We start from the raw sequence: 23,586 nt of genomic DNA, 5'->3' as shown, positions 1-23,586 counted from the left end.
GAGCCTAGCGGGGCCCCTGGTGGGGCGGGGAACGGGCCCCTTTCCCCGCCACCGCCCTGCCACGGGTGGGCTTCCCGGTCCTGCCGGGCAACCCGGGGCTCGCCCCCTCTCCACGCTTTTGCAAGGCGAAGAGGGAGCAAGCCCTGCGGTAGGGGCAGGGAGCACCGAAATTATACAGACTACGGAGCATCAGCGACACGCTGAGCAGGCCCAAGAGCTTTTAAGCAAGCGCTGTATTTCCTTTAATAAAGGATAGCTAGAAATAACAGAAGCAAAAAAGAAGAAACCCCAACAGTAAAGCCTTAAACCGCGCTGCCCCTCCACACGTGTCATCGCCTGAACATGCGATCGAGCCAGCGCTGGAGTTTGGTCCCCATTGCTCAGGGTTAACAAAGCCAGACCTCGCCTTCCACACGTTTTTGACTCCAAGCTGCGCTAGATGCTTCAGGAAAAAAAGCCAGGCATCTTGAAATTACTCAGCACTACGCTATGAAAGGAAAAGCCGCTTTAGGGAAGGGTGTTTTTTTGTTGTTTTGGTCAAGGGAATTCATGTTTCACTCGCTCAGAAGTTGCTGTCCAGGATTGTATGATTTGTGTAACTTAATGTAACACCACACCCTCGTCCTGAGCTGCGTGCAAGTAGTTCGGCTTTTGTTTTCAAATCGTTTCTAGCCCTCCAGCATTTGAAGAAAGTCTTTAAAATATGAACCAATACAACTGTCATCTTCCTGTGTTTCCAGACATTTTACAATAGGAAACAAAGAACAAAACCCTACAACAATAGCTCAGAGGTATGAATTGCCTCATTCATCTCACTGGAATGTTCAAAAACATTAACTATTTTTTGACTGATTCAGCAGAAAAGGTGCTGCCGGGTAATAAGCTTGTGCTTGATCCCAGGGAGATTCAGGGACTGAGAAAGGTTTTATTTTTCAGCACAGCAGAGTAGTGCCTTTCCTGAAAGGAAGCAAATATTCTTGTTGATGGAAGAGGCTGCATGAGAGGAGAAATTCTGACACAGCTCGAAGGGAGCTGCTGCCTTCCTCTCTCTGTACTGGCTCTGAAATAGCAAATGGCTTCTTTCACCCCCGATTCTCAACCCACAAAGGCCCACGAGGGTGGCAGATGAAGGAAACCACTCTCCCGTCACTGTAATAAATCAATTAGCAATTAGTGCCCACTCAAACATAGCATGAACTAGCAGTGCAGTCCTTTGGATTTGAACGGGAAAGGCCCGGGACTTCAGTGTGGGGTGTTTTAACCTCTACTTCAACACTCTCGGAGCAGGAAAGACAAGGTCAGCACCGTAGGCTGAACTTCTGTTGAGACAATGCCATCCCTAAACCAAAGTTTGTCCAAACTCCCGTTAAAGCATGTTGATGGGCTACAGCCAGCGAGAAAACAGATGGTGCAACCGTCATTCCGCACTGTCCTCCCATCAGGAACGGTGGGAATGGGAAGGAACTGCAGCTTCCAGCGCTGCTGTCTCGTTTCCAAGACCAAGAGGTCAGGACAGAGGTGCGTTACACCACAGCCACACTCGCTGAGCCGTGTCCTCAGACGTACTCAAAGGCGGGCAGAGCTGTCACAGCCAGCGCTGGCCACCTGGGGTTTCCGGCACCTCTGGGGTTACTACGTAACTGGCAACACATAGTAACCACAGAAACACCTACTACAGCTAAAAATTCAACAAAAGTCAAAGTCTTAACAGAAATGGAATCGTTAAACATTAAATAACTGAATTCTTCAGCTTGTGGAATGTTATCACAGGGATATTGAAAAGGGCCGTTCCATTAACGGACTGTAGCGCTTGATGACGGAATATTGGTATGCTAATACAGAACAAAGTAGATCAATTATTTTTGCGTACCCCACCACCCAGTATCGGAATTCTTGAAGAGTGCAGTAGCACGTGACATCCTCACACTTCCAGTTAGCCATTCTAAACAATGTCTGGGAAGTGGCTTATGTCTTAAATAAAGGCTACATCAGACAATTGAAGATTTTTTTTTTTTAATGGAACCTTTGACCTTTATGAGCAATATGTACTTCTTAAATAAATAGAAAACATTCATTCAGGAAAAAAGAAATCACAAAAGTTTTAAAAGTGCTAGTTTTTCCAATTTCCTTCCAAGATTTCATGACACAGAGAGTTACATGTGCCATTTTGGCTGAATTCAAGATAATTTTATGCAAAGTAAAGCCACAGTTATACTTCCCTTCCTACCAGACACACCCCCACCCCCCCCAGTAATCCAACCAAATTTCAAGCAAATTTCTAGAAGTTAGTGCTTTATCTCTGTTACCCCTGCTCTGCCACACACAGTCTCGATGGCTCACAGTTGGCACAAACATATAAAAGTCAGTGTTTTTAAAAAAAAAAAAAATCAACAGAAGAACATTTAAATAAGCATCGTTGTTAAAAGTATATTAAGAGTACATCTCGGGCTCAAGTTGATTCACCTTTTAGATACTTTAAAATCACAGCTAACTGTAAACAAAAGTGCACGCATACTTCAGTGCTGACCAGCACCGACTCAACCAGGCATTTAGAGGTGGCTGTCCCCGACCTGGGCTGAAAACTCTGTTCTGCGAGTTTTACGTTGCTACAACAGAGCGGCCTCTTCAAAGATAGCTTAATCCTTGGTTTCCTGTAGTCTTTTACAGAGAGGTCCCTCTCAGATTGGAAAAGTGGTTGCCAGCCATCTCGGGGGATGTTCAGAACAACTTTGGCAACTGCCTGAGTTGTTTCACATCAAGAATGGTGCCGACAGAATTCATGCTGTTCGACTGGTTTAATGTTTCAACGGCCGGAGTATGCAGATTTCCAGGGAAGACCTGAATATCTCCCTCATCTTTCCTGCCAGGTTGTTCAGTGAATTCAACTCTCCCAGGAAACAACTTGGTTTTTGATTTTAAATCCTTTAATATCTGAACTGAGTTTTCATCTGCTTGATCTGCTCTGGGAGGCAAAATTTCATTTGTAATATTTCTCAACACAGGGCTGTTTAATTCTGGTGGAGAAGCATTAGAAGTCAACTCTCTGCTGTGACTTTTTAGATGAATGGGAAGTCTTCCATCAGTTCTTTTGGATAATTCAGTCCAGTGGTTGAAGCCATCCAACACAGGGGTACAGTTTTTGTTCAGCACGCTTTCGCTTTTGACAGCGCCAGAACTGCCGTCTTGAACCTGCCGTTCCTCTTCGTCTTCACTACTGTCATTGCCCTGAATCAGTCCGTATCGCTTCATGTACTTCTTGGTTGCAAAAGACATATTGTTTGGTGAAATTAAGCTAAGACCCACCATACTCTTATCCATATTTGTATGCCACAGGTCTTGGAAAGAGAAATCTGCAGGAGGATTTTGGCCTGAGCGACTGAAAGAAAGTCGAGATAACTGATTTTCACTGAGATACTTGAGTGCTATAGCGTTTGCTTCCATGCTCAGATCAACAACATTAGGAGTTAAGCCACACATGCTGACATTAGCAAATGACATATAATTTAGTCCGGGAACAACTGCTTCAGGATTTATGCATGCTAAGATGCTGAAAAAAAAGCATCAAAAAGTCAGTTTAGTGTTACAGGAGAAGTACGCATTTTACAATATAATCTGGCAATTTCATTTTGCTTGCTGTACCCATTTCTCCTCCCTTCTGAACACCACAGCTCCATCAGGCTGCTCAGTGCCGAGATCATACATCCTGCACATACTACAAAGCAGCTCTCCAGCTATTCACACCGACAGTATCCAAATACTGTGTTAGAGAGAATTGATGGTATCCCCCTTGTGATTCAATACTAATCACAACCCTCGTACGAAGGAGAACTGGCCTCTAGGAGGTTTCAGAGCTGGTTTTGTTTCTAAAGCAGGTTTGAGCTCTTGGTCTATTCTCACCAGTGAATGTGACATTATATGCCTCTGGCCCTAAGACTCTAGATGCTGCCATCCAATCCAAAATTTCTATCTAGACAGAAGATACAAGCCCAATGACAGAGACCAAGAACATCTCCCCTTCCCCAATACATGCCAATTCCAGGATTTTTACAGGAACTCTGACATAGTATCTGTTTCCAGAAGCCTACAAGGTTCTAGTTTTTGAAGGCATCCTTCAGTAAGGGAAATGTTCATTTGTTCTGTTGCTTGGTACACCAATTTCTTGTACACATTAGGTGTTTAGTTTAAAGACTGAAAGGACAAGCTCTTGTACACCGGTAGTGGTTATAAACCAGTGCATTCAGTACACGTGTCATATACTAGTTCATAAACCCAAACTCCTCATGTTGAGAGTTAAGGGTCTTCCTATTTCACTGAGCACACATTCTGAAGTTTGCTTAGGGAGAGTAAACTCCTGGCTCAGATGCACAACCACTAATTATGCTACGGAGTTGCACTGTTGTTTCCTTCTCTATTGAGCTATAGACCATTTCTCAGAATTGTTTATCAGTCATGAAAGTGGCAGAAGGAAGAATCCCACCCCGCTCCCCAAGTTCGAAGAAAAAAACCCAGGAATTCCAGTTTTGTCTTATGGGTTCACTAATTAGCATATTATTGACATTAAAATAACACTGACAGACTCTCCAGCCAGGAGGGTAGCCCAGAAATTCTAGAAAAATGCCTGATGAAATTCAAGTGAAAAGGAGAGAAAAGAGCTTAGAAACTGCATGACTGGAAATGGCTTTTGATACATAGCTGAAGAGGAGATTAATTAGGAGACGTTTAGATTTTTTTGTTTACCTAACAGTTATATACTGGTATCAAGAAGACAATAAGGATGAAAGTGAAGCTGTACCAGGCAGCCAGCCTATGCCTAAGCAGCTACATAAGTAAATTCCTGTGCCTCAAACACCTTCTCCAGAAATTACTTCTGCTCCTTCTTCTGTTTCAACGAGGCTGCTTCCCTCCCCAGCCACTGCAGCCTCCCTGTTTCAAGTCAAAGCACTCACAACAACAAGCGATTAGGACAGAACCAGTTTTGATTATATATCAAAGCCACAATAGCAATTTCACTTATACTGGTGAAGTGCAAGACAAGGGTTAAGAAGCAGCAACAAAATATATAGCTGCTTAACATTCAGCCTCCTAAGTCCAGTGTTTTTCTGGAATACTTTGACATAGCCCAAAGGATTGAAATAACTCAAGCAGCTTCATTATTGTTCTAGGCAATTGTGTGCTACTGCACGCACACTATTTCAAGAATCACCAGATACTCTAACAGCTAGAGCTACTTGTGTTATATTTAAATAATCTGAGTTTTGCTAGCAGAGCTCTTAAACCTATCTGAAATACCCATAACATAAGCCAGTGTTTCATCTTTGCAGGAAATGTGGATCAAGCTGCCAAACAAATCCCCAGTAGCAGTGAACACAGTCCCTTCTCTTTGCTCATTGAGCCAATCTTCATTTTTGGTTGGATCTACAAATCACTACTCAAAACAACCAGCATTTTACCTGGCATTCTCCACTTTGTGTGTATTTTTCTTCATTTTGCCAGGCGAGTCAATTGTCACTCCAAGACTCTTCAGTTGTTTGAGTGTAGCACTAATCACACTCTCTTTGTCCACCACTCCTGTGTCAGTCTCTGAAGCCATTTCTGTTGTATCATCAATATTCTGATACTCAGGACCATCATCATTAACAAATCCTGCTTTAACAGGCAAGTGATCTTTCTCTTCCGAGGACTTTAAGAGGTGGTTTACTTGGCCCTACAGAAAAAGGGAGTAGAGGAGAGACCACATGGATGAAAACATCATGACATGCAGGAGTTCTCAAAAAACAAAATCCTGGTTTATTCTTATGCAAATTAAAATACAACTACATGGGTTAACAGCTTATTCTGACGAACAAGCCAAATTCAGATTCAGTTCAGATGGAATCACGTAAACTCACAGCAGTGTAGTCAAACACTGGAATATCTTACATTTCAAGCTTTCTGTGAGTCTGTTCTGAATTTAAAGACATCACATACTGATACTCTTCAAGATTCAAGTTCTGCCCTTTAAGGGACTTGAAGGTAAAATGGCATGCCATTTTAAAGGGCACTAATTGGGGAAGTTATCAACTGACTTTATCTTTAGTTAAAAGAATTACTATTTATTAGGCAGCAGACAGTACTCCATGTATGCATGGAAGAGTGAAGTACAGAATAACCACTTAAAAAAAAAAAAGAACGACCACAAACTTGGAACTTTTGTGTAGAGCACAACATGTGAACTTGAAAGCCGCACACAATTTTCATTCATGTCAATACCACATCAAAACTTCAGCAGTGCGCTGTTTTGACTGTTGCATTCAGTGCAGAATATCAAATTTAAATGAATTACCAGTAAGTCCCGGTAAAGCTTCTGATCCTCTGATGGATGCCGAGGCAGCAACGAGGCGGGTGGCTCTGAGTTTTGCTCACTTGTTACCACCACGTGGTTGCTGGCTCCCTCTGTTGGTTCTTTCTGTACAGACACGCTAATACTTTCTTCCAAGGATGAACTGCGAACAAGTGCTTGGGAAACGTTTCCATTTCTGAAAGAGAACGCCGAGATAGCTAGGTATTTCCTTGAAACAGAAAGCACAAAGTATCACTACGGGTACCTTATCTTTACACGAACACCAGAAGAGAAGAAAAATCGAGTATTGGAAACATATCCTAACATTTCTTGGTTTGTCTTCTGCTGGAGGCTTTGCTCCTTTCTGCAGTCATTTTCTTTCAAAAGTCGTTTGAGGACTGAGGAAATACACCCCACAATGTGAAACTACAACAGCCTGACTAGTTTTTCAAAAGATCATTTGAAAATGTCAATAGCTTCTCTGGACTAGTCAAAACTCAGTGATACTTAACCTTCAAGCAGATGAAATTAAAGTTATTAACAATTTGGAGTTTGTCTTATATTTTCAGCATTTTTATGCACACTTAAAAGCCTTTAAGAGTAATGTATCTTCCATATGTTCTGAAACATGACTTATTCAAAAAGCCATTTTTACCAAGGTGAGTAAGTGATAACGAGATTCCCGTGGTAGTTTAAAAACACTTAAAAACTTCTCAGGGACGCTGTTACAAGTACACACATACACAACGCACACTGAGTATCATGAACTGAGAACAAACACCTAGTTGAAATATTTCTCAATAGCAGATATGAAAGAGGAACCATAATCTATCCTGAAGTTTCCAGATAAAAAAGGTAAATATTCTAGAATGAGTTACAATGTGATGCTCTGCATCCCCTTCAGCTAGCTGGTGCGTGCATCCCATAAACCTTTTGAGACCAGACATATCAATAGTACTATCATCCCGAGGCAATCCTTAGGTGACCCTCCTCCCACTTCCTGTTCCTCCTCAGGAGACAAGTGTAAGATAAGGGAATTTCAGAACTCAGCTGATCAATTGCCTGTGTTGAAAGCGATAAGATTAAATCACGTGACATACTAGATAGTCAATGTAGGTTATCAGTTACTGTTACACTAGCAATTATTCACCATTCCCAAAAATGTTCCCCTTTTCCTCAGAGAAATCTGAGTGATGCTCTACATTCTTACTATAAGATACTTATACAGCTATTTTACAGGTTTATGAATCCAAGTTGAAGAGAACCTTAAGATGGCATCTCTCTAAAATACAATGTTCAAAAGACTGATTTGAATCAGTAACATTTATGGTAGCAGAATATGTTTGCAGATAATACTTTAATCAAGGACTATGAATATTTAAGTTATAGCTTAATTATCATCATCTTTCCCAATACAATTGTTTTAGAAGCCTAATTTAACTAGAAGGGTATTTCCCCCTCCTTTGGCTTTTTATACGTAGAGAACGTTAGATCATTAGAAGTGCTAAATTGTTGAGCTATTCCTTGTGTAAAAATAACATCCATATAGATAATTAAAAATATTTTTAAAATCACTTCCTAAATTAGGCTATTATTCATTGCACTATAAAGAATCGGAGCTTAAAACCAATCAAATTAACAGCAGTGAAGTTGGTACCTGCATTCACTACACACAAAGTAATTAGGTGTAAAACAGAGAAATTCAGGGAACAGTCATGTAATCATAAACCCCTCATCCTAAGTCCCTCAGAATTGAAAAGGTTCTGAATGCTGACAGGGAAAAGCCACTGTAGGAAAACAAGTCACTAAAGCAGCGTCCCCTTTCCCCCTCAGGATTTAAGGTAAGAAAGGGAATGCTGCCAGCTCTGTACGTGCTTTTCCAAGTTAAAGGCTTTTGCCATCAGCTGCTGCTGATAGGTAGGCTAGCTAAACGTGCACGACTGATAAATGCAGACTCTAAAGGCAACTGCGTTTTGGTGAGCTGTACAATTCAAAGCATAATTAAAAACCAAAGAAGGGAAAGAACACCACAACAGAAGTCAGGTGACTATTTATAATGCCTGAAAAAAATAATCATGAGAGTAGTAACTTATGAAAGGCAGTTCAGCTTATTATGTGAACATGAAGTATTTCTGGTTACTTACTGGAGAGTGTTCTGATTAGTTCCTTCTTCCACAAGATGAATACTGTCTACGAAGCTGGGCATGTCAACCACCTTTAAGGAAGAAGCAATACTTGTATTACTTGCATCTTGTTCAGCATTAATTGAGATGCTTATGTCTTCCTTAGAAATCTCTTCATCCTCTTTCTTCCCTTGCGGTATGGAGTTGTCTTGTTTTTCTGAGGCTGTATTCCAAAACAAGCTAGCACCTAGAAGAGAATTAGAGATTTACCCGTTTAAGGGAAGTCATTACTATCTTCTGAGACTCTTTGGCTTTATAAAGCTAGAGGAATCATTTCCTCACACTCAGGGTTTTTTTTTTCCCCACTATTTTAGAAGTGATTTATGGTTTAGAACAGCTAAGAGTTGCCAAAACATCATTCAAGTCCTAGTTTCTTCCAAAGCATACTTGATGAAAATAAATGGTTGTATCAAAGCATTTTAATGCATTGACCTTGAGCCAGTTTGAAAATTTCCTCCAGACTAACCACAGTATTTCCATGGATTTAACAGGAACCAATACATTAATATGTAACTTTACAGACACAGCTGCATAACTTGCTAAAATTAAAGCAAATACAGTCTCCTCTCCATGCATGTAAATGCATGACTTACAAAAAAACATCAACAATATATTTAATAGAACACCAGATGGGATAGAAGCTATTATTTTTAAAAACAGTGTATTAATTAAAAAAAGTGGATTTTTTCTTTATAGGCACAACTTAAAATAGAAGACATTGCTAAAGCTATTGGAAAAATAATACTTCCAGTGACGGCAATCACTGCCACTGCAGCCCAAAGACAGAAGTAGCTCCAGCCTCAACTTGCAAATAACACCTAGAGAACTTAGCTGGTGTTTGTATCTGGTGCACGTTTGCATACGTTCAGCATTTCTGCAAAACATTCCCTCCATGCCCAAACAAATCACAGAAACATCCAGAAAAACTGATGCCAGTCTATTTTTAAAGAATAAAGTGTTACCTGTGCTGACAGCAATGCTCACACTTTTCCTCATGTGTGAACCCGGTGAGGACTGTGTTTCCATAGAAACAAGGTCCCCTTGCTTCTCAGGCTGCAGAGCACAGCTAGCCGCAGCTGGTTCAGAGGAACAAGCCTGACGAGCCTGTGCTTCCAATAAGCGTTGGATCTGTAACAGAAAGTTATGATTTGTACAATAAAATATAAAGTATAACAGGCAAAAGTGAATTACTAAATTGGGCTCCTCTAAGGCCTGGATTCAAATCCAGGCTGCATTGCCACAGAAGTCTGATAACCTTCCAGTTCTCAGCAGTGCATGCAGCATAAATCAGAACATCAATTTTGACGCTGGCAGAGCTCGCCAAGAAGAGGTTTTAAGCACGCTGGCAGAACTACACCAAGGCAACTTGCGTAAAGCCTATTTGCACTACACTTGTTGGAAGTATTCTCTGTCCCTTTCATTCATATACAAAGCCTATTACCGACTTACCAGCCAAGCATTTATATGCCAACTGTCCCTACACCATGCTAAACCAACTTTGTATTAATTACTAAACTAAGCACTTATAATTATAAAATTAAGGTTGCCCAGGCAATCTTCACTCTAGTATTTGCATCCACCCTGTTCACCAATTAGTTCACAGCTCCATGGAGAAATATCATAACAGTGAAGTCTGCATTTATACAGTAAGGAGGGGTTTCCCTCCCTCATGCACAACCCACGCTTTGAGAGCTTGATTTTACATACAGCAGCTATATCTAAAGCATATTTCAGTTGCAATTTTCTAGTTTAAGCAGAAAAAGTATGTATTATGAGCAACTGTACCAGCTTTCCTATTCCTATCATTCATCACCAGCAGCAAAATTTAAACTCTGGCTCTTCAGCCCCAAATCATACCCTACAAAAAACAGGGCCAGCAGTGTAACTCAAGAGGTCGATGTTTTGAAGAAACGTAACCTGGTATCGAAACAGAACTTAGGGAGACCAGCAAAGCCCAATTTTTCAGCCCAGCAACAAACACCTGATGAATCCTGCCAGTCTGCTGCAAACAGACAACTGAAGTTTTCTAAGCAACAGCCTCAATAGCTCAGGAAGCTGCAGGCTTGAAGGTGGACAAAGCCACACACGAGAACATTCTATGCTTCACCTGTACACTTACGATAATTCCAAAGCTGAAAGCCTACGCAGTAAATTTTTTTTTTACATAGACAAGCATATATATAGGAAAGCATTTATATAGAAGGCATAACAGTTTGCATTATAAAACAGCCTGCTTAAAAGGGAAACCTTCATGTTATGGAAATACGATAAAAATAAATGCAAAATTTAATTAGGAAAGAGTAAAATAGTTTTAATTTAAGGGACAACAATTAGCAGAGCTAATCAGGACACCCCTCCATCCCCAAAGTGCAGCTGGTATGAGAGACTCTCTTGTTCCAACAAGGATAGACAACAGTTAAATTAATTCCTTTGGCAGGGGAACGATCAAAGCATAATCACTAAGAGGGCAGAGGAGAAAGCTGCCATTTCCACAAACCTGAGCTTGAAGTAATTTGAGTTGTCTATCTTGTTCTGTAAGAACCCGGTAGGCATCTGGCGATAATCCCATCATTCCATTATCTGATCCCGCTTTAGAAGCGGGCATGTGCAGGCACGGTGAGTGGGCTGCACAAAACTGCAGACTAGAGGGACTTGCACTTGAAGGCAGTCTTACTCCAGGCAATAAGCTATTGTCGAGAGAATGATTCCCCATTTTCCCATGATATCCCATGCTTATAGGGCTGCTTGTGTTATATCCTGGATTACAGCAAATATTTGGACAAATGATATTTTGATGGAGCACTGGACATGGATTCTGTTGAGCCATCTCCATTTGGATTTCCACTCCATGTTTGGGGCTCATTTTACCAATTCCTTGCCATGAGTTTATTGGATTGTATTGGACAGAAGCAGGACACTGACAGTTGCACGCGCTGGCTGGACAGCAAGGTGGCACCTGAAGCGGCACCTGCAGTTCTGGCGGTCTTTTGCAGCTCTGTGGTGAAAAAGCAGAGCTGTAGAGGACTGGCTGCGTAACAGCAGGAAGCTGCTTGGAACTGGATATTGAGGTTCTTCTAATTGGAGGCTCTCCCTGCTGTGCAGCTCCATCGGAATTTAATACAAGTCTTTCTGATGGCTTTCTGGGGTGATCCACAGATGTATCTGGGGAAGGCCCACTACAAGGGGTTGAAGGAGAAGAAGATCCGGAACTTTTTCTTGATTGAGGGCAAGCTTTCTTGCAGGGCAACTGTTGCTGTAGTAGAGCTTGCTTTCCTCTGGAAGGCCTTGAAGTCGGAATTTTCTGGTTTAAATGGTTTGGTAATTGCCTCAAAGAGGGATCTCCCATATTCACAGAAAAGTTTTGCTTGTCTTCAGAGTGCTGGGTGGGGTAATATGTAGATCCCAAGCACCATTTCTTTTTAATAGGCTGATGTAGCGCTGAGGGTAGACTTTTAGCATTTGAACTCCCCATAGGCTTCGACGATTGTACTGATTCTACGAAACTCCCATCCAAAACAAGTGACAGTTCAGGAACTGAAGGAAAGATCCTGGTAACCTGAAGGGACAAGTACACAAGCAAGTTTAAGACCATTTTAAGATATCATCTTTCCGCTCTTCACATGCAGAATTTCAAAGAAAATGTTTTCATTTAAAATCGGTACATGACCATTACCAGCTCCAAACTAACGACACATTGAATACTTTTCTAAATATTGGAGAATCCAGACACAGAAAAAGCAGCAAGATCTCTAGGATCATTCTTAGAAGACAAAATTGCTTTCATAAGGCATAATAGCCATGTCTACCAAATGAACGCTCCATTCATCCTGGAGCGCATTTCAGAGTATGGACCCTTCCCCTTCAAGAAGTGGACTACATGTTCCCTCTTGCTATTCTTAGGCCCAGTAGACAGGTGCAACAGAACATATTTTATAATCCACAACTGTCACATCCTTCTAGACCTATGCTGTATGAGGTCTGCTATTTCATCATATTTATAGATGCTTCAGTAAAAAAGGACAGACCAGCAGATCTTTATTTCATTTACCCAGAAATACACAAGAAAGAGTTTGCTGCCTCTATCTTTGCCTCAGACACCACGGCTCTTCCATTTAATGGTAGCAAGGTTCCCAAAATAGAACCTACTATCTCTGTTCCCAAATCCTAGCATATACAGGAATCAAAGAGAAGTGGGCCCGTGTGAACCTCATGAGGTTTAACAAGGCCAAGTGCAAGGTCCTGCGCCTGGGTCATGGCAACAGCCGGTATCAATCCAGGCTGGGGGATGAAGGGATTGAGAGCAGCCCTGCCAAGAAGGACTTGGGGTACTGGTGGATGAAAAGCCGGACATGAGCCAGCAATGTGCGCTCGCAGCCCAGAAGGCCAATCATATCCTGGGCTGCATCAAAAGAAGCGTGGCCAGCAGGTCGAGGGAGGTGATTCTGCCCCTCTACTCTGCCCCGGTGAGACCCCACCTGGAGTACTGCGTCCAGCTCTGGAGCCCTCGGCATAAGAAAGACACAGACCTATTGGAGCAGGTCCAGAGGAGGGTCACAAAAATGATCAGGGGGATGGCACACCTCTCCTATGAAGAAAGGCTGAGAGAATTGGGGTTGTTCAGCTTGGAGAAGAGAAGGTTCCAGGGAGACCTTATTGCAGCCTATCAGTACTTAAAGGGGGCTTATAAAAAAGATGGTGGCAAACTCTTTAGCAGGGCCTGTGGCGACAGGACAAGGGGGAATGGCTTTCAACTAAAGGGGGGGGTAGATTTAGACTAGATATAAGGAAGAAATTTTTTACGCTGAGGGTGGTGAAACACTGGCACAGGTTGCCCAGAGAGGTGGTGGATGCCCCATCCCCGGAACCATTCAAGGTCAGGTTGGATGGGGCCCTGAGCAACCTGGTCTAGTTGAAGATGTTCCTGCCCACGGCAGGGGGGTTGGACTAGATGACCTTTAGAGATCCCTTCCAACCCAAACTATTCTATGATTCTATAAAGTGTCTATAATCCTGGAAAAAAGGCAGGTTAACTACAGCAGGAGTTGGGACTCTTGGTCCATTTCTTCAGTTCTATTTTCCCCTGCTAACACTTTGAGACAGAAGCTTTATACTCTCCAGCCCCCTTACAATGAGTTTTGCTGCTCTAAGTGTCACATCTGAGATGCCTAGAACAATTATTTACTCAGTTACCTGTTGACTCACTGGGTGAGGACTTGGAATTGGTCTGGGGGATAAATCCTCATCTTCTACACCGGAGTCGTGATCGCTTGCTGACAACTTGCTGGGTGAACAGCCTAGGGGAGGACTAAAACCAACATAAATCAAGCTAAAAATGTTTTCTTCTCAGATTTGGCAGCAGTAACGTGAATCTTCATGTTTTTCACTGTGCCATCTACAGTGCAATATCAGCATCATTTTTTCAAGAAGCAGTTGCTATACATCTCCTCCCTGGTTAGCTAGGGAATTCACACAGCAAACAGCTCTAAGATCAAACAGCGCAAATACAAATACTGCTTTTGGGCAAAAAGATACTAACCTTCCCTCCCCACACCCTCAGACACACACACGTTTTAAGTGACATTCTAACAGCAAAGCACTGATTTATATTAGAAAGATAGGGAGTGCTACAGTAAAGATTGTAATGTTGTTTAAAGGGAAATAAAGGCCATCTTATAGTCATAGATAAAAATTTGATGGATAAGTCAGGTTCTTAAAAATCCCTAAGTTTCAACCTATCCAGGTCTCGCAGCTCTGAAGTCGGAAGGAAAAAGGAATTTTTACCAACTTAAGTAGATTTCAATTAAAGATTTGCTTCAAAGGACAGATCTCACAGAAAGCTTAATACAGTGAACTAAGCTCCATCAGTAAGGAAGCCTTTTTAGAAGCATCCGCTGTATGAATTACAACCACCAGTATCAAGAGTAGAACTACCAGTAGTTTCTCTTGGAATATGGTCAGCTTGACCATCTTACTTGAAGAATATTAACTCTAGGAATAAACAACAGCACATATACAGATTTTAATGTGAGATCACTGTATGCACAGCTAAACTGACACCTGGGACAGCAGAGGTCAAAAATCCTCATCTAATAAATATTTCATTTTTGTGTATAAATGACGTCTGAAAGATTTACCTTCTGATAGGAAGTTTCTTGCAAACTCTGCTGAAGAACTCAGTTTCTGCATTTTGGTTTTCTGCACTCAACTCAAACTGGATGCGGCTCTTGTCTGAAGGTTCAACATTCTGGAATGAAGTTTTCTGTATTTGTGAAGCATGAAACTTTCAACTTTTAATCACTGAGGTACTACTTCCAAAGAAACAGCTTTAAGGACATTTATACCTGATTATTTGCTGCTTCTCCTCTACTTTCAATTCTCAATTCTTTCACCACTACAAGGAGGCAGGCAACTTCGCTTCCTGTTTAACACTGTTCCCCCTGGTACTCTAAACTAGTTGGCCTAATTATAGCCATGAGCAGATGCTTCCTTGCTGTAACTGCTTAGATACTCTTCCACAAGCCTTCACCACTATAGGAAACAGCAACTGTTCCTATACTGTTTCACACACCACAGCTGGACAAGTCCTGGAGACAACAGAAGTGAGCCTCTGTTAAGAGGCTTGTTATCTTCAGAAAGCTAAGCTGTACCTAGACTAAAGGTGGAAGGCAGCCCTGAACAGGGAAATTTAATTGGAAAGAGAACAGAGTAAACAGCACAGGACACACATTACACCAGCTGCTTCTTTGCCAGAGCATAGGAGCATTTATCAAGCAGATTAACAATTCAACTTCAGGTTCTGTACAAGCCTAGGAAAACACATAAGGAACTGAATTTCCTAGAATTTCCTCTAACCTTATTAGTTATCTCCCAGACATCGTATCATCAAATTCTTTCAAAGAGTTACTTTGCACAAAGATAAAATCGCTCCTGCTTTGTTACTGTGGCGCAGCAAGAGATCTGCAGATTAGTAACCACTGAATTCCCTTTTGCATTCAACTTCAAGCAAAGCACAAATACCTAGCTTTGCTCTCAGAAAGCACCGATGTGCATCACCCATAGCAGTTGTTAGATGTGTCCAGCGTGCACATAGCATACCAGACTGACAAATGCTATAGGAAATCAAAATCTCCGCTCATAAAGCTTAAAAGGTCACTTTTAAGTAAGAAAAGTGACACAGTAAGAAGGAGCACTAACCAAGTCCAACACAGCACACTACATTTTAAAAGACAGATTCTTAATGCTATTAGAAAGGTGAGCAGTTGCTGACTTTGGAGGTCATCTCTCAATTTGAGAGACAAACTGAATTTACAGTAATCACTGTAAAAAGGTAGCTTTATAGAGCTACATCATTTTAAAACACTGCAGTTCCATTTGGGTCACATTATAATGACTCTTCCTTTAAGTACTTACACCAAAAGTCAAATTTTAAAGTACCACGATGCAGTAGGAAACCAAGCCACTTACTTTGAAGAGGTGCACTGTTTCATTGCAAGTTAAGATCTGAAACCCTAGTTCAGCCTGTCCACTGCATGGAACGCACTCATAAAACTCTGGTTCCTTGTGTGTCAATGAATAAAGCACAATAAGAAAACTCCCAGATTCTGAAAAAACCCTAAAATAGAAAAAAACACAACTTAAGAAAACCTTAAGAAACAGGAAGAAGGCCCTTAGTTTCTCAATATGCTGAGCAAACTATCACACAGTTTAGCAAACTGGTGAATCATTGCATTTTGAGTGGTACTGAGCTATAGATAGGACTCCTGACTGATGCCACACGCAAGAATCAAAGCAAAGTAGAGAAATGGGAATAATTTGTCTACTTTCTAGTTCAAAAGGATCACTTAGTACACTTTAAATGAATCCCTGGAAGACTTCAATCATAGCATAGAAGATGACATCTGTAAAAATGATATTGTGATTTTTTTTTTTATAATTCAATTGAAGATGTATTATAAAGACATTTAGTGTTTCAGTTATCCCTAAACATTCAAAAAATGCTCATTAGCAATCAGATTTTTTCTGAAGAAAAATTATATCGAAGTTTTTTCCTACAGGAACGGAACAGTGAGTAACAACAGTCAACAGTCAACATTTAACACAAAAGATCAAGGATAATGAAAATAACGTGCATTTCCAGGAAAAGGTAGTACTGCTTTCAGAACAATTTTTCTTTTTAAAGCACTTGTAATACGCTTGTTTGGGGGGTGGAGTGGTGTTTGTTTTTTCTTTAAATAATATATGCGATAGAGAAAGCAGTAGGAACAAGATGGTTGAAAAATGCATTCACACACAACTTTAAAATTATACTTACAACTTAAGAGTTAAAAATATATGATGCATAGATTGAGCAGTTAGTTTGCAGAGGTTAATTCTGTTTGCACGGTTCATCAAATCTGCCTAATCCACTTCCAAGATGGAACCAGTGAAAGTTAATGAGAGTCAAGCATCTAACTTGCCTATCTAATAATCTAATTGGGCTCTTATCTGTATTTGCCATATTTAAATTGTTAAGGGAAAAAAAGTCTATTCTGTAATTACAGACATCTGTTCACCAAATGTGGTTTTATTTCATAATTTAAAAGCAAGTGTGGTCGAGCAGAAGAAATTCTTATGCATACAGCATATTTTAAAGTTTCATTTACCTGAAGAGCAGTTTTAAACTATGAACACCTGAACTCCCTCCCAGCTTCCGTATAAATAGAACTTGGGAAATGTTACAAGTGAAAAGATGTAGAGAATGAAAAGTGATTATCTACTAACTTCACAATGAAAAAAAAAAAATCAGAATGCAAACCCTATAAAAACAGAATATTCAGCATAACAAGACAGTATTAGCTGCAAATCAATATGCTTCAATATGTTGGTCAGATACAACAAGGGAGAAAGCTTATGTCAAAGAAAACACCAATAAGAAAAGTTCAAAAACAAAAACCAAACCCCACCACCGTTTAAACTAGTTTCCTGCTTGCTGCTTCTTATTTAAACTAAAATGCAGTGACCTTAATGATATTAATGTTTACCCTCTTCTGTCTTTGAGATATCAGCCCAGCTTCTGAACACTTCAGTCACAGAAAATTTGTGAGGCAGAAGTCAAAACCAGAAAGAACAATTAAAACAGACAGCCTTACCTCCCATATAACATATAAATCACAGAATTCCCTCAAATATCTTTGAACAGAGACCATGTTGCCATGCATTTCTGCGGAATACATTTTTAGGCAGCCAATAGCTTCTGTGTTTTATAGATAAAAGTGACTTGCCTTTCTTGAATTGAAGAACTGAATAAATATCGCAAGCAACAGGCCCAGACTTGAGGACTACAGATATGAGTAACTCCACTCAGCCAACTAGAAGTAAGAAGAAATATCCAATTAGAGACAGTTCCATTACCAAGTTTCCACAAATGTAATTCCTCAAATACATCTCAAATCAATGTGTGTATTAATCTGTACAGAGCCAAACACTTACACTCCAACTAATGGCAGAGCATAAGCCTTGGGATCAGACTCGAGCAGCAAAAGCAATTTTCGTGTCTGGTCCATAGTAAGGTAGCTGAAAGAAAGCAGAAGTCAGGATTTTTTTTTAGTATTTTGGAAGGCAGTCTTTCAGAAAAAATCCTGAAGAGATAAATACAAGTTTAGAAAATACTGTAAGAAAAAGTTTGGGGGGTGGGGAGGGGAGGAAATCAAAACCATTCTTCCTCCACACTTACAGCAACTCCTCACCTTTCCATCAATTCCCTGTGTATCAAAGAATTACCGAGGACAAAATTTGCTTAGCATTATAGTATTCACAAAAAATCCAGAAATGCAAGTCATGTTAAATTTGAAGGGTAACTTTCAGAGAGACATTCACAAGGTCTCTCTCCAAATAAAATGACATTCAGTCACTTCAAATTATTTCCCTGATCCATCCTTAGTTCACCCTACTAAATCAGTTGTCATTCTGACTGATAATTCCCCCAATACCATCTTATAAACATGATTAACAGAAAAAGCTTTGGTTCACATTCATCTGATTTTCATTCTAGGGCAAGCACTGATATTGTTTAAAGAGCTGGATGCTGTTTCTATCTATTATGTTAACTAGAGGTGTGTCCCCCTGCCCCAATAGGAAGATCCTTCTACTGAAGTCAAAAGCAAGAACTCCTACTGAACCAGTGAAGATTTTTGCCCCACCCCATTTCCTGTTTCTTGTTTATAACATCTTAAAGTTTTCCAAGTCCAAGAAGTTATGTTATTTTTATGACAGTTATGTTACTAAAAAGCAAAGCACTGGTTGAGATCTTGCCTACCTACCTGCTTTAGGAAATGCAACAAACTGCCAGGCAACTTTGATAGCTTTAGCATCACCCTTTACTCACCCACATTTGTAAGTTCCTTGAACTTGTGCAATATTCATAGGACTGTTCAAATTTCTTGCTAGGGCTGTGGGAATAATTGGGACAGACTTCACGGGGGTGTATTCCAAGATATTTGCTAGAGTAATAGAAGCCCAGTGAAAATTAAAATGTAGATTATCCAGGTTTTCTGTGAAAACGATGTGAGCTCTAACAGTGAGCAGTTTAGGAAGATCCAGTGATTCTTTACTGCACAGACTGTGCTGCAGACCCTAGAAGTAGGGAAAAGAGCAAAAGGTTAGATACACTAAATTGTCTTCATATGACTACCATGATTCAAGTTCTGTTACACTAGGAACTCAAATCATTCATCGTAGCTACTATTGCAGTAGGCACTGCATAAAAAGCTGTTACCCCAGGTCTCCAAAGCTCATGGCTATACTGAATATAATGAATAATGTAAAATACACTTGAAATTATGCTATGCATATCTTACTGTTTTATGATGTGTTCAAAAACCTGGGGTTACTTAAATTGTATAAAAATTAATAAAATAACAGGCAACTAGAAGGCTCAAGGTGATCTGTCAAAGTTTCCTTGCTCGCATTCAAGAAATTTGTATTTTAACATCTGGATGCATCATCATGAGAAAGTTTAGATGTGAAGTAACCATTATTTGTGTTATAAAGTACACACAACAACTACAGGCAAACGTTTACAGGAACGGAAGGTGTATTTACTAGATTATATGTCTACAGCAGAGCACAGAAGCAACAGGCACACATTTCAGCTATAACTACTAACCTACATAGACTTTACATGCTTTCTTGCAAGTAATTTGCCTAGCAATACTGCAACTCATTCATGATAGATTTGAAACAAAAAGCTGTTTTTTCTTGTTTAAGTATGTTTGCTGCAATCACTGTTGTCTTGCTGGTTTTGGCGATCAGATCAGCTGAAAAACTTTGGTCAGACAGCAAGATTTTAGTCCAAGATTAAAGACTCTGTGATCCTTAAACACCTGTGAAGACTAACTGTTTTTAATAGTTTCCGATACACTTTCCAATGACACTCGATCAGCTCATTCCACATAACCAACTAAACAGCCTTGCTTCAGCCACACCTTTGCTGTGTTTGAAATTGATGGTGGTTGGAAGTCAAGCCCTGTGCATAGTCCAGTCTCCTGTCTAGAAGACAGTTCATTATGAAGAAACCCAAAAGTTGCAAAGAGCTGCCTACCTTGAAAGCCAGGCTGATATCTTCAGCACTGTGCACTACAATGTTGTCTGAAGAAGGTCCCCAGGCATTGACTGTACACGGAATCAAAAAGTCTCCAGGAAGAGGCGCAGATGGAATTTTGCCCGATCCACCAGCAACTTCTCGACCAGGATCAAAGCGGTCTATTGTTAGTGTTACACCTTCCCCATCTTTAAAATAAATAAATAAATGTCAGAGTCCAAGAGCAACAACTCAGGCTCCTTGATAACGGCTTACTCAACCAACCAGTATTGTCTGTCTACCTGATGTTTAAAGTTACCTTCATCTACTGCAAGAGTCCCAAGCAAAAAACAGGAAAATAATTTCTTTTCATTCTGCTTAGCATGGCGATAGGCAAGTCGCAAAGTTTTCTCCATCATAGATAACTTTGGGTTTCTAAAAAGAGACAATAAGCAAGTTTAAGACCCAAATTATTTTTAAAGCTTTTTTAAAAAGTATTTATTATATTGCAATAGCTTCCACATTTTTTTTTGTCCTTTAAAAAGAAAACGTACAGAAACAGCCCAAAGCACTAAACAACAAAAAAGTAAGAATTAACAATATTATATAAAACATCAGTGGAATTTTAGCTCCTGTTCTGTGTATCACCCCAACTATTCGTACTCAAGAAAGCCATATTTTAACTGGAGCAGCTCCACAGAATGCTCTGTACGATCATCTCAACAAGAATATTTTGGCTTGACTAGTCCAGCAAACCAACATCAGAGGGGAAACAATTTTTCCTGTGGAGAATAAATAGCAAGGAGAGAGAAGAGCTTTTTTTTCTATGGAGAATAAGTAACAAGCAGAGGGAAAAGCTTTTTCATCTGAAGGGCAACACTGTCACAAGAACTAGAGACGAACACAAGTGACTTATTTTAATAGAAGGTGGAAAAAGTTAGAAACACTAAGACCAAAACACAGAGCCTCTAAAAAATCTCCTAAGTTTAAAGAGTAGAATAGTCCAAAAAGCTTAACTAATTTTGATGTGGTGTCCTCTCATTTTAGCACAATATTTCGTGTGGATGCTTAAAACAGCAGCAGATTTGGCTCAGTGACACAGGAATGCAAATATGGAGAAAGATTAGGTAATTATAAAATCACTATTTAGTAAAAAAAAAAGTAAATTTGGAATCTAGGGCAGTAAACACATCAACATTATTTTAGCTTGAGATAGCTTATCTGATTTTGACTTGGAAAGAGATCAAAGTAGAAAGTAAAGCTACTTGTTTATGTGAATGCTATGATGACAGCTCATATCCTACCTGCTCAAGAGTAACTAAGTGATGTCTCCATAAAAATAAAAGTAATTTATTTTAAACTTTGTTAAAACTTGGAGGTTTTAATATTAACTCAAAGAACATTAAGTGGCAAGTAAAAGCGGAGGCCCCTCTGACCTGTAGGTAAGGGCTGTCCACCCTTATAAAGCACATACGCATATACTTGCTCATACACTTGCTTTAGTAACTACAGTAAGATTTTTGTAACATCTATATAAAATTACCCATTTAAGTAACACGGATCAATTTTTACCCTCCATCTGTTTTACAAGTCAGGTTTGGAATATCCTGCCCTAGAAATTCACAAGTGCTTCAAATTTGCCCCTAGCCTCATTCTAAACAAAAAAAACCATCAGAACTTTTGGCATTTTAATCCAGATTCCTTAAGCAAGCAAAATGCTTAGTTTTAAGGTTTACTTGAAGCACACTATCTGTATCCAGTTTGTCAAAAACATTTTTTTTTCTCTGTAAATATTTAGAGACAAGGAAAAACACCTTAAAGAAAACTACAAACATGCAGTTACTTTCGCACCTTTCCATACGGGAAGGAAACCGAAAGAAATTGTAAGTTACTTGAGACTGAGGCACCTCCAACCCACTTGACTGCATTACACCACCGAAAGGGAAACTCTCAAGTCTTTCCAAAGAAAATCCCTATATACTTACAATGAACACACCGGTTGTTTCTTTTTCCTTTGTGCCTCGTCATACGCTAGACTCAAAAGCTAAAATAAGGCTTTGAATCATATAATTCTTAATTTATTTTAACCTTTAGCCGCTTAAAAAAGGTTATTCATACCTGTAATAGGTAATATGTGAGCCAATGCCATCACCCATAGGAACTGGGTCCCAAAGTGCACACTTTGACAGAGGGAAACTGAAAGGGACCATCCTTTCAGGAACAAATCTGGGAAGATCACAGAGATAAGAAAGGAAAATGGATTAAGCGTAGTACTTTCAAACAGCATTTATAAGAAGGAACAGAGGAGTAACACTGCAAGAAAAACAACAAACAGGATACATAAGCTGTTGGAACTTTTTTGGTTTCAAGTTCAGGCCAATGAAGCAGAAACTTTGTCCTATGAAGTTGTCAAGGATATGAACCACAAAGTCAACACAAAACTTCAATTTTCCACCTGACAGTTCCTTCATGTGATCTTGGAAGATGTGTAGGCCAAAATATAAGTTTTGCAGATAAAGCTCAAGAAAAAGCTGCTCTTGATATATTGTAGGAAAGGAAAATGTTATCAGTTGTTAGAAACTCCCACGGCACACAGAAAATCTTGACTTCACAAACTTTAACATTAGATCAGCTTCCAAAAGCCCTGTTTTAGTCACTTCTTAAAGTCAGCACTCAATTCACTTAAGCTTTGAAGACTTCTGAAACAAAGCCTTGGCTTAATTCAAACAATATAGTGCAAAATTTGCAATCAGACTTCAAAGAGGCCTGAAGAAATTAGCACGTAATTATGTAAACTTATTTACACAAGCAGGATTACATTTTTTTAAGAGTTGCCTAAACCAAGTGTAGTAAATAAAATACAAAACATTTGACAGTCCACATCATTTGGCAAATATCTCAACACTTCTTAACAAATAAACAAGAACTTCCTTTGTAGGTATTTGAAGCGTCAAACTTTGCCAAGGTGCTTTCTTTGCATTTCCTCAAGTTCCCACGAAAGAGCTTTCTCTATTTTTAAGGCGGCCCTCTAAACAACTCGCCTACCTCTCAAGTTTCCAGCGACAGTTAATCGATTCCCATTAGGAGCTAAACGCCCACCAAAATAAGTCCTAATTTAGGCTTGTAAAAGGGGAAACTTTTTTAAAGCCCCACTGTTTTCACTAGTTTTTGGCAAGCACGGATCAGAAACACACCCCCATAGCTCTTTACAACCAGAGCCGCGCTCGCAGAGCGGCACCGGGCCCAGCCTATGCCCCGAAGGGCTGGGGGCGATGCGCCACCGGAAGGGTACGGCGGACCTTCCCAGGGCGGTTTCCCCGACGCGGAGCGGGTACCTCAGATCCAGTCCGGGCAGAACAGGGTCCACGCGGGGCGTCCGCAGCTCTGCCCCCTCCTCTCCCTGCCCCGGGGCGCCGGAACGGGGCAGCACCCAGGCGCGGGGCTTGCCCTTAACAGCCCCTCCCTCAGCCAGGCGCCGGAGGGGGCCCGCCAGCGTCCCCTGAGGGAGGAGGGGAGCGGCCAGGGGC

The 23,586-nt window shown here is 40.4% G+C and overlaps 1 protein-coding gene across 1 annotated transcript in view; it reads right to left on the bottom strand.

The window, feature by feature from the left end:
* Positions 1 to 2,542: 2,542 nt before the first annotated feature.
* STIL (SCL/TAL1 interrupting locus) overlaps positions 2,543 to 23,586 on the bottom strand; it is a 23,034-nt gene continuing 1,990 nt past the window's right edge. The window contains exons 2-19 of the mRNA XM_009326605.1: positions 23,359 to 23,558; positions 22,178 to 22,285; positions 20,379 to 20,494; positions 20,081 to 20,268; positions 19,076 to 19,113; positions 18,866 to 18,934; positions 17,971 to 18,054; positions 17,763 to 17,849; positions 15,967 to 16,114; positions 14,637 to 14,746; positions 13,693 to 13,807; positions 11,993 to 12,058; positions 11,000 to 11,137; positions 9,465 to 9,630; positions 8,464 to 8,689; positions 6,323 to 6,515; positions 5,451 to 5,704; positions 2,543 to 3,547 (exon numbers count right to left, since the gene is read on the bottom strand). Coding sequence (XP_009324880.1) covers positions 2,719 to 3,547; positions 5,451 to 5,704; positions 6,323 to 6,515; positions 8,464 to 8,689; positions 9,465 to 9,630; positions 11,000 to 11,137; positions 11,993 to 12,058; positions 13,693 to 13,807; positions 14,637 to 14,746; positions 15,967 to 16,114; positions 17,763 to 17,849; positions 17,971 to 18,054; positions 18,866 to 18,934; positions 19,076 to 19,113; positions 20,081 to 20,268; positions 20,379 to 20,494; positions 22,178 to 22,285; positions 23,359 to 23,558 — 3,135 coding nt within the window. The 3' untranslated portion in view covers positions 2,543 to 2,718. The remainder of the gene's footprint in view (positions 3,548 to 5,450; positions 5,705 to 6,322; positions 6,516 to 8,463; positions 8,690 to 9,464; positions 9,631 to 10,999; positions 11,138 to 11,992; positions 12,059 to 13,692; positions 13,808 to 14,636; positions 14,747 to 15,966; positions 16,115 to 17,762; positions 17,850 to 17,970; positions 18,055 to 18,865; positions 18,935 to 19,075; positions 19,114 to 20,080; positions 20,269 to 20,378; positions 20,495 to 22,177; positions 22,286 to 23,358; positions 23,559 to 23,586) is intronic.

Source organism: Pygoscelis adeliae, unplaced genomic scaffold (genome assembly GCF_000699105.1).
Source record: "Pygoscelis adeliae isolate BGI_AS28 unplaced genomic scaffold, ASM69910v1 Scaffold306, whole genome shotgun sequence".
NCBI classification, from domain to species: domain Eukaryota; kingdom Metazoa; phylum Chordata; class Aves; order Sphenisciformes; family Spheniscidae; genus Pygoscelis; species Pygoscelis adeliae.
This window is presented reverse-complemented; position numbering and strand designations above follow the sequence as displayed.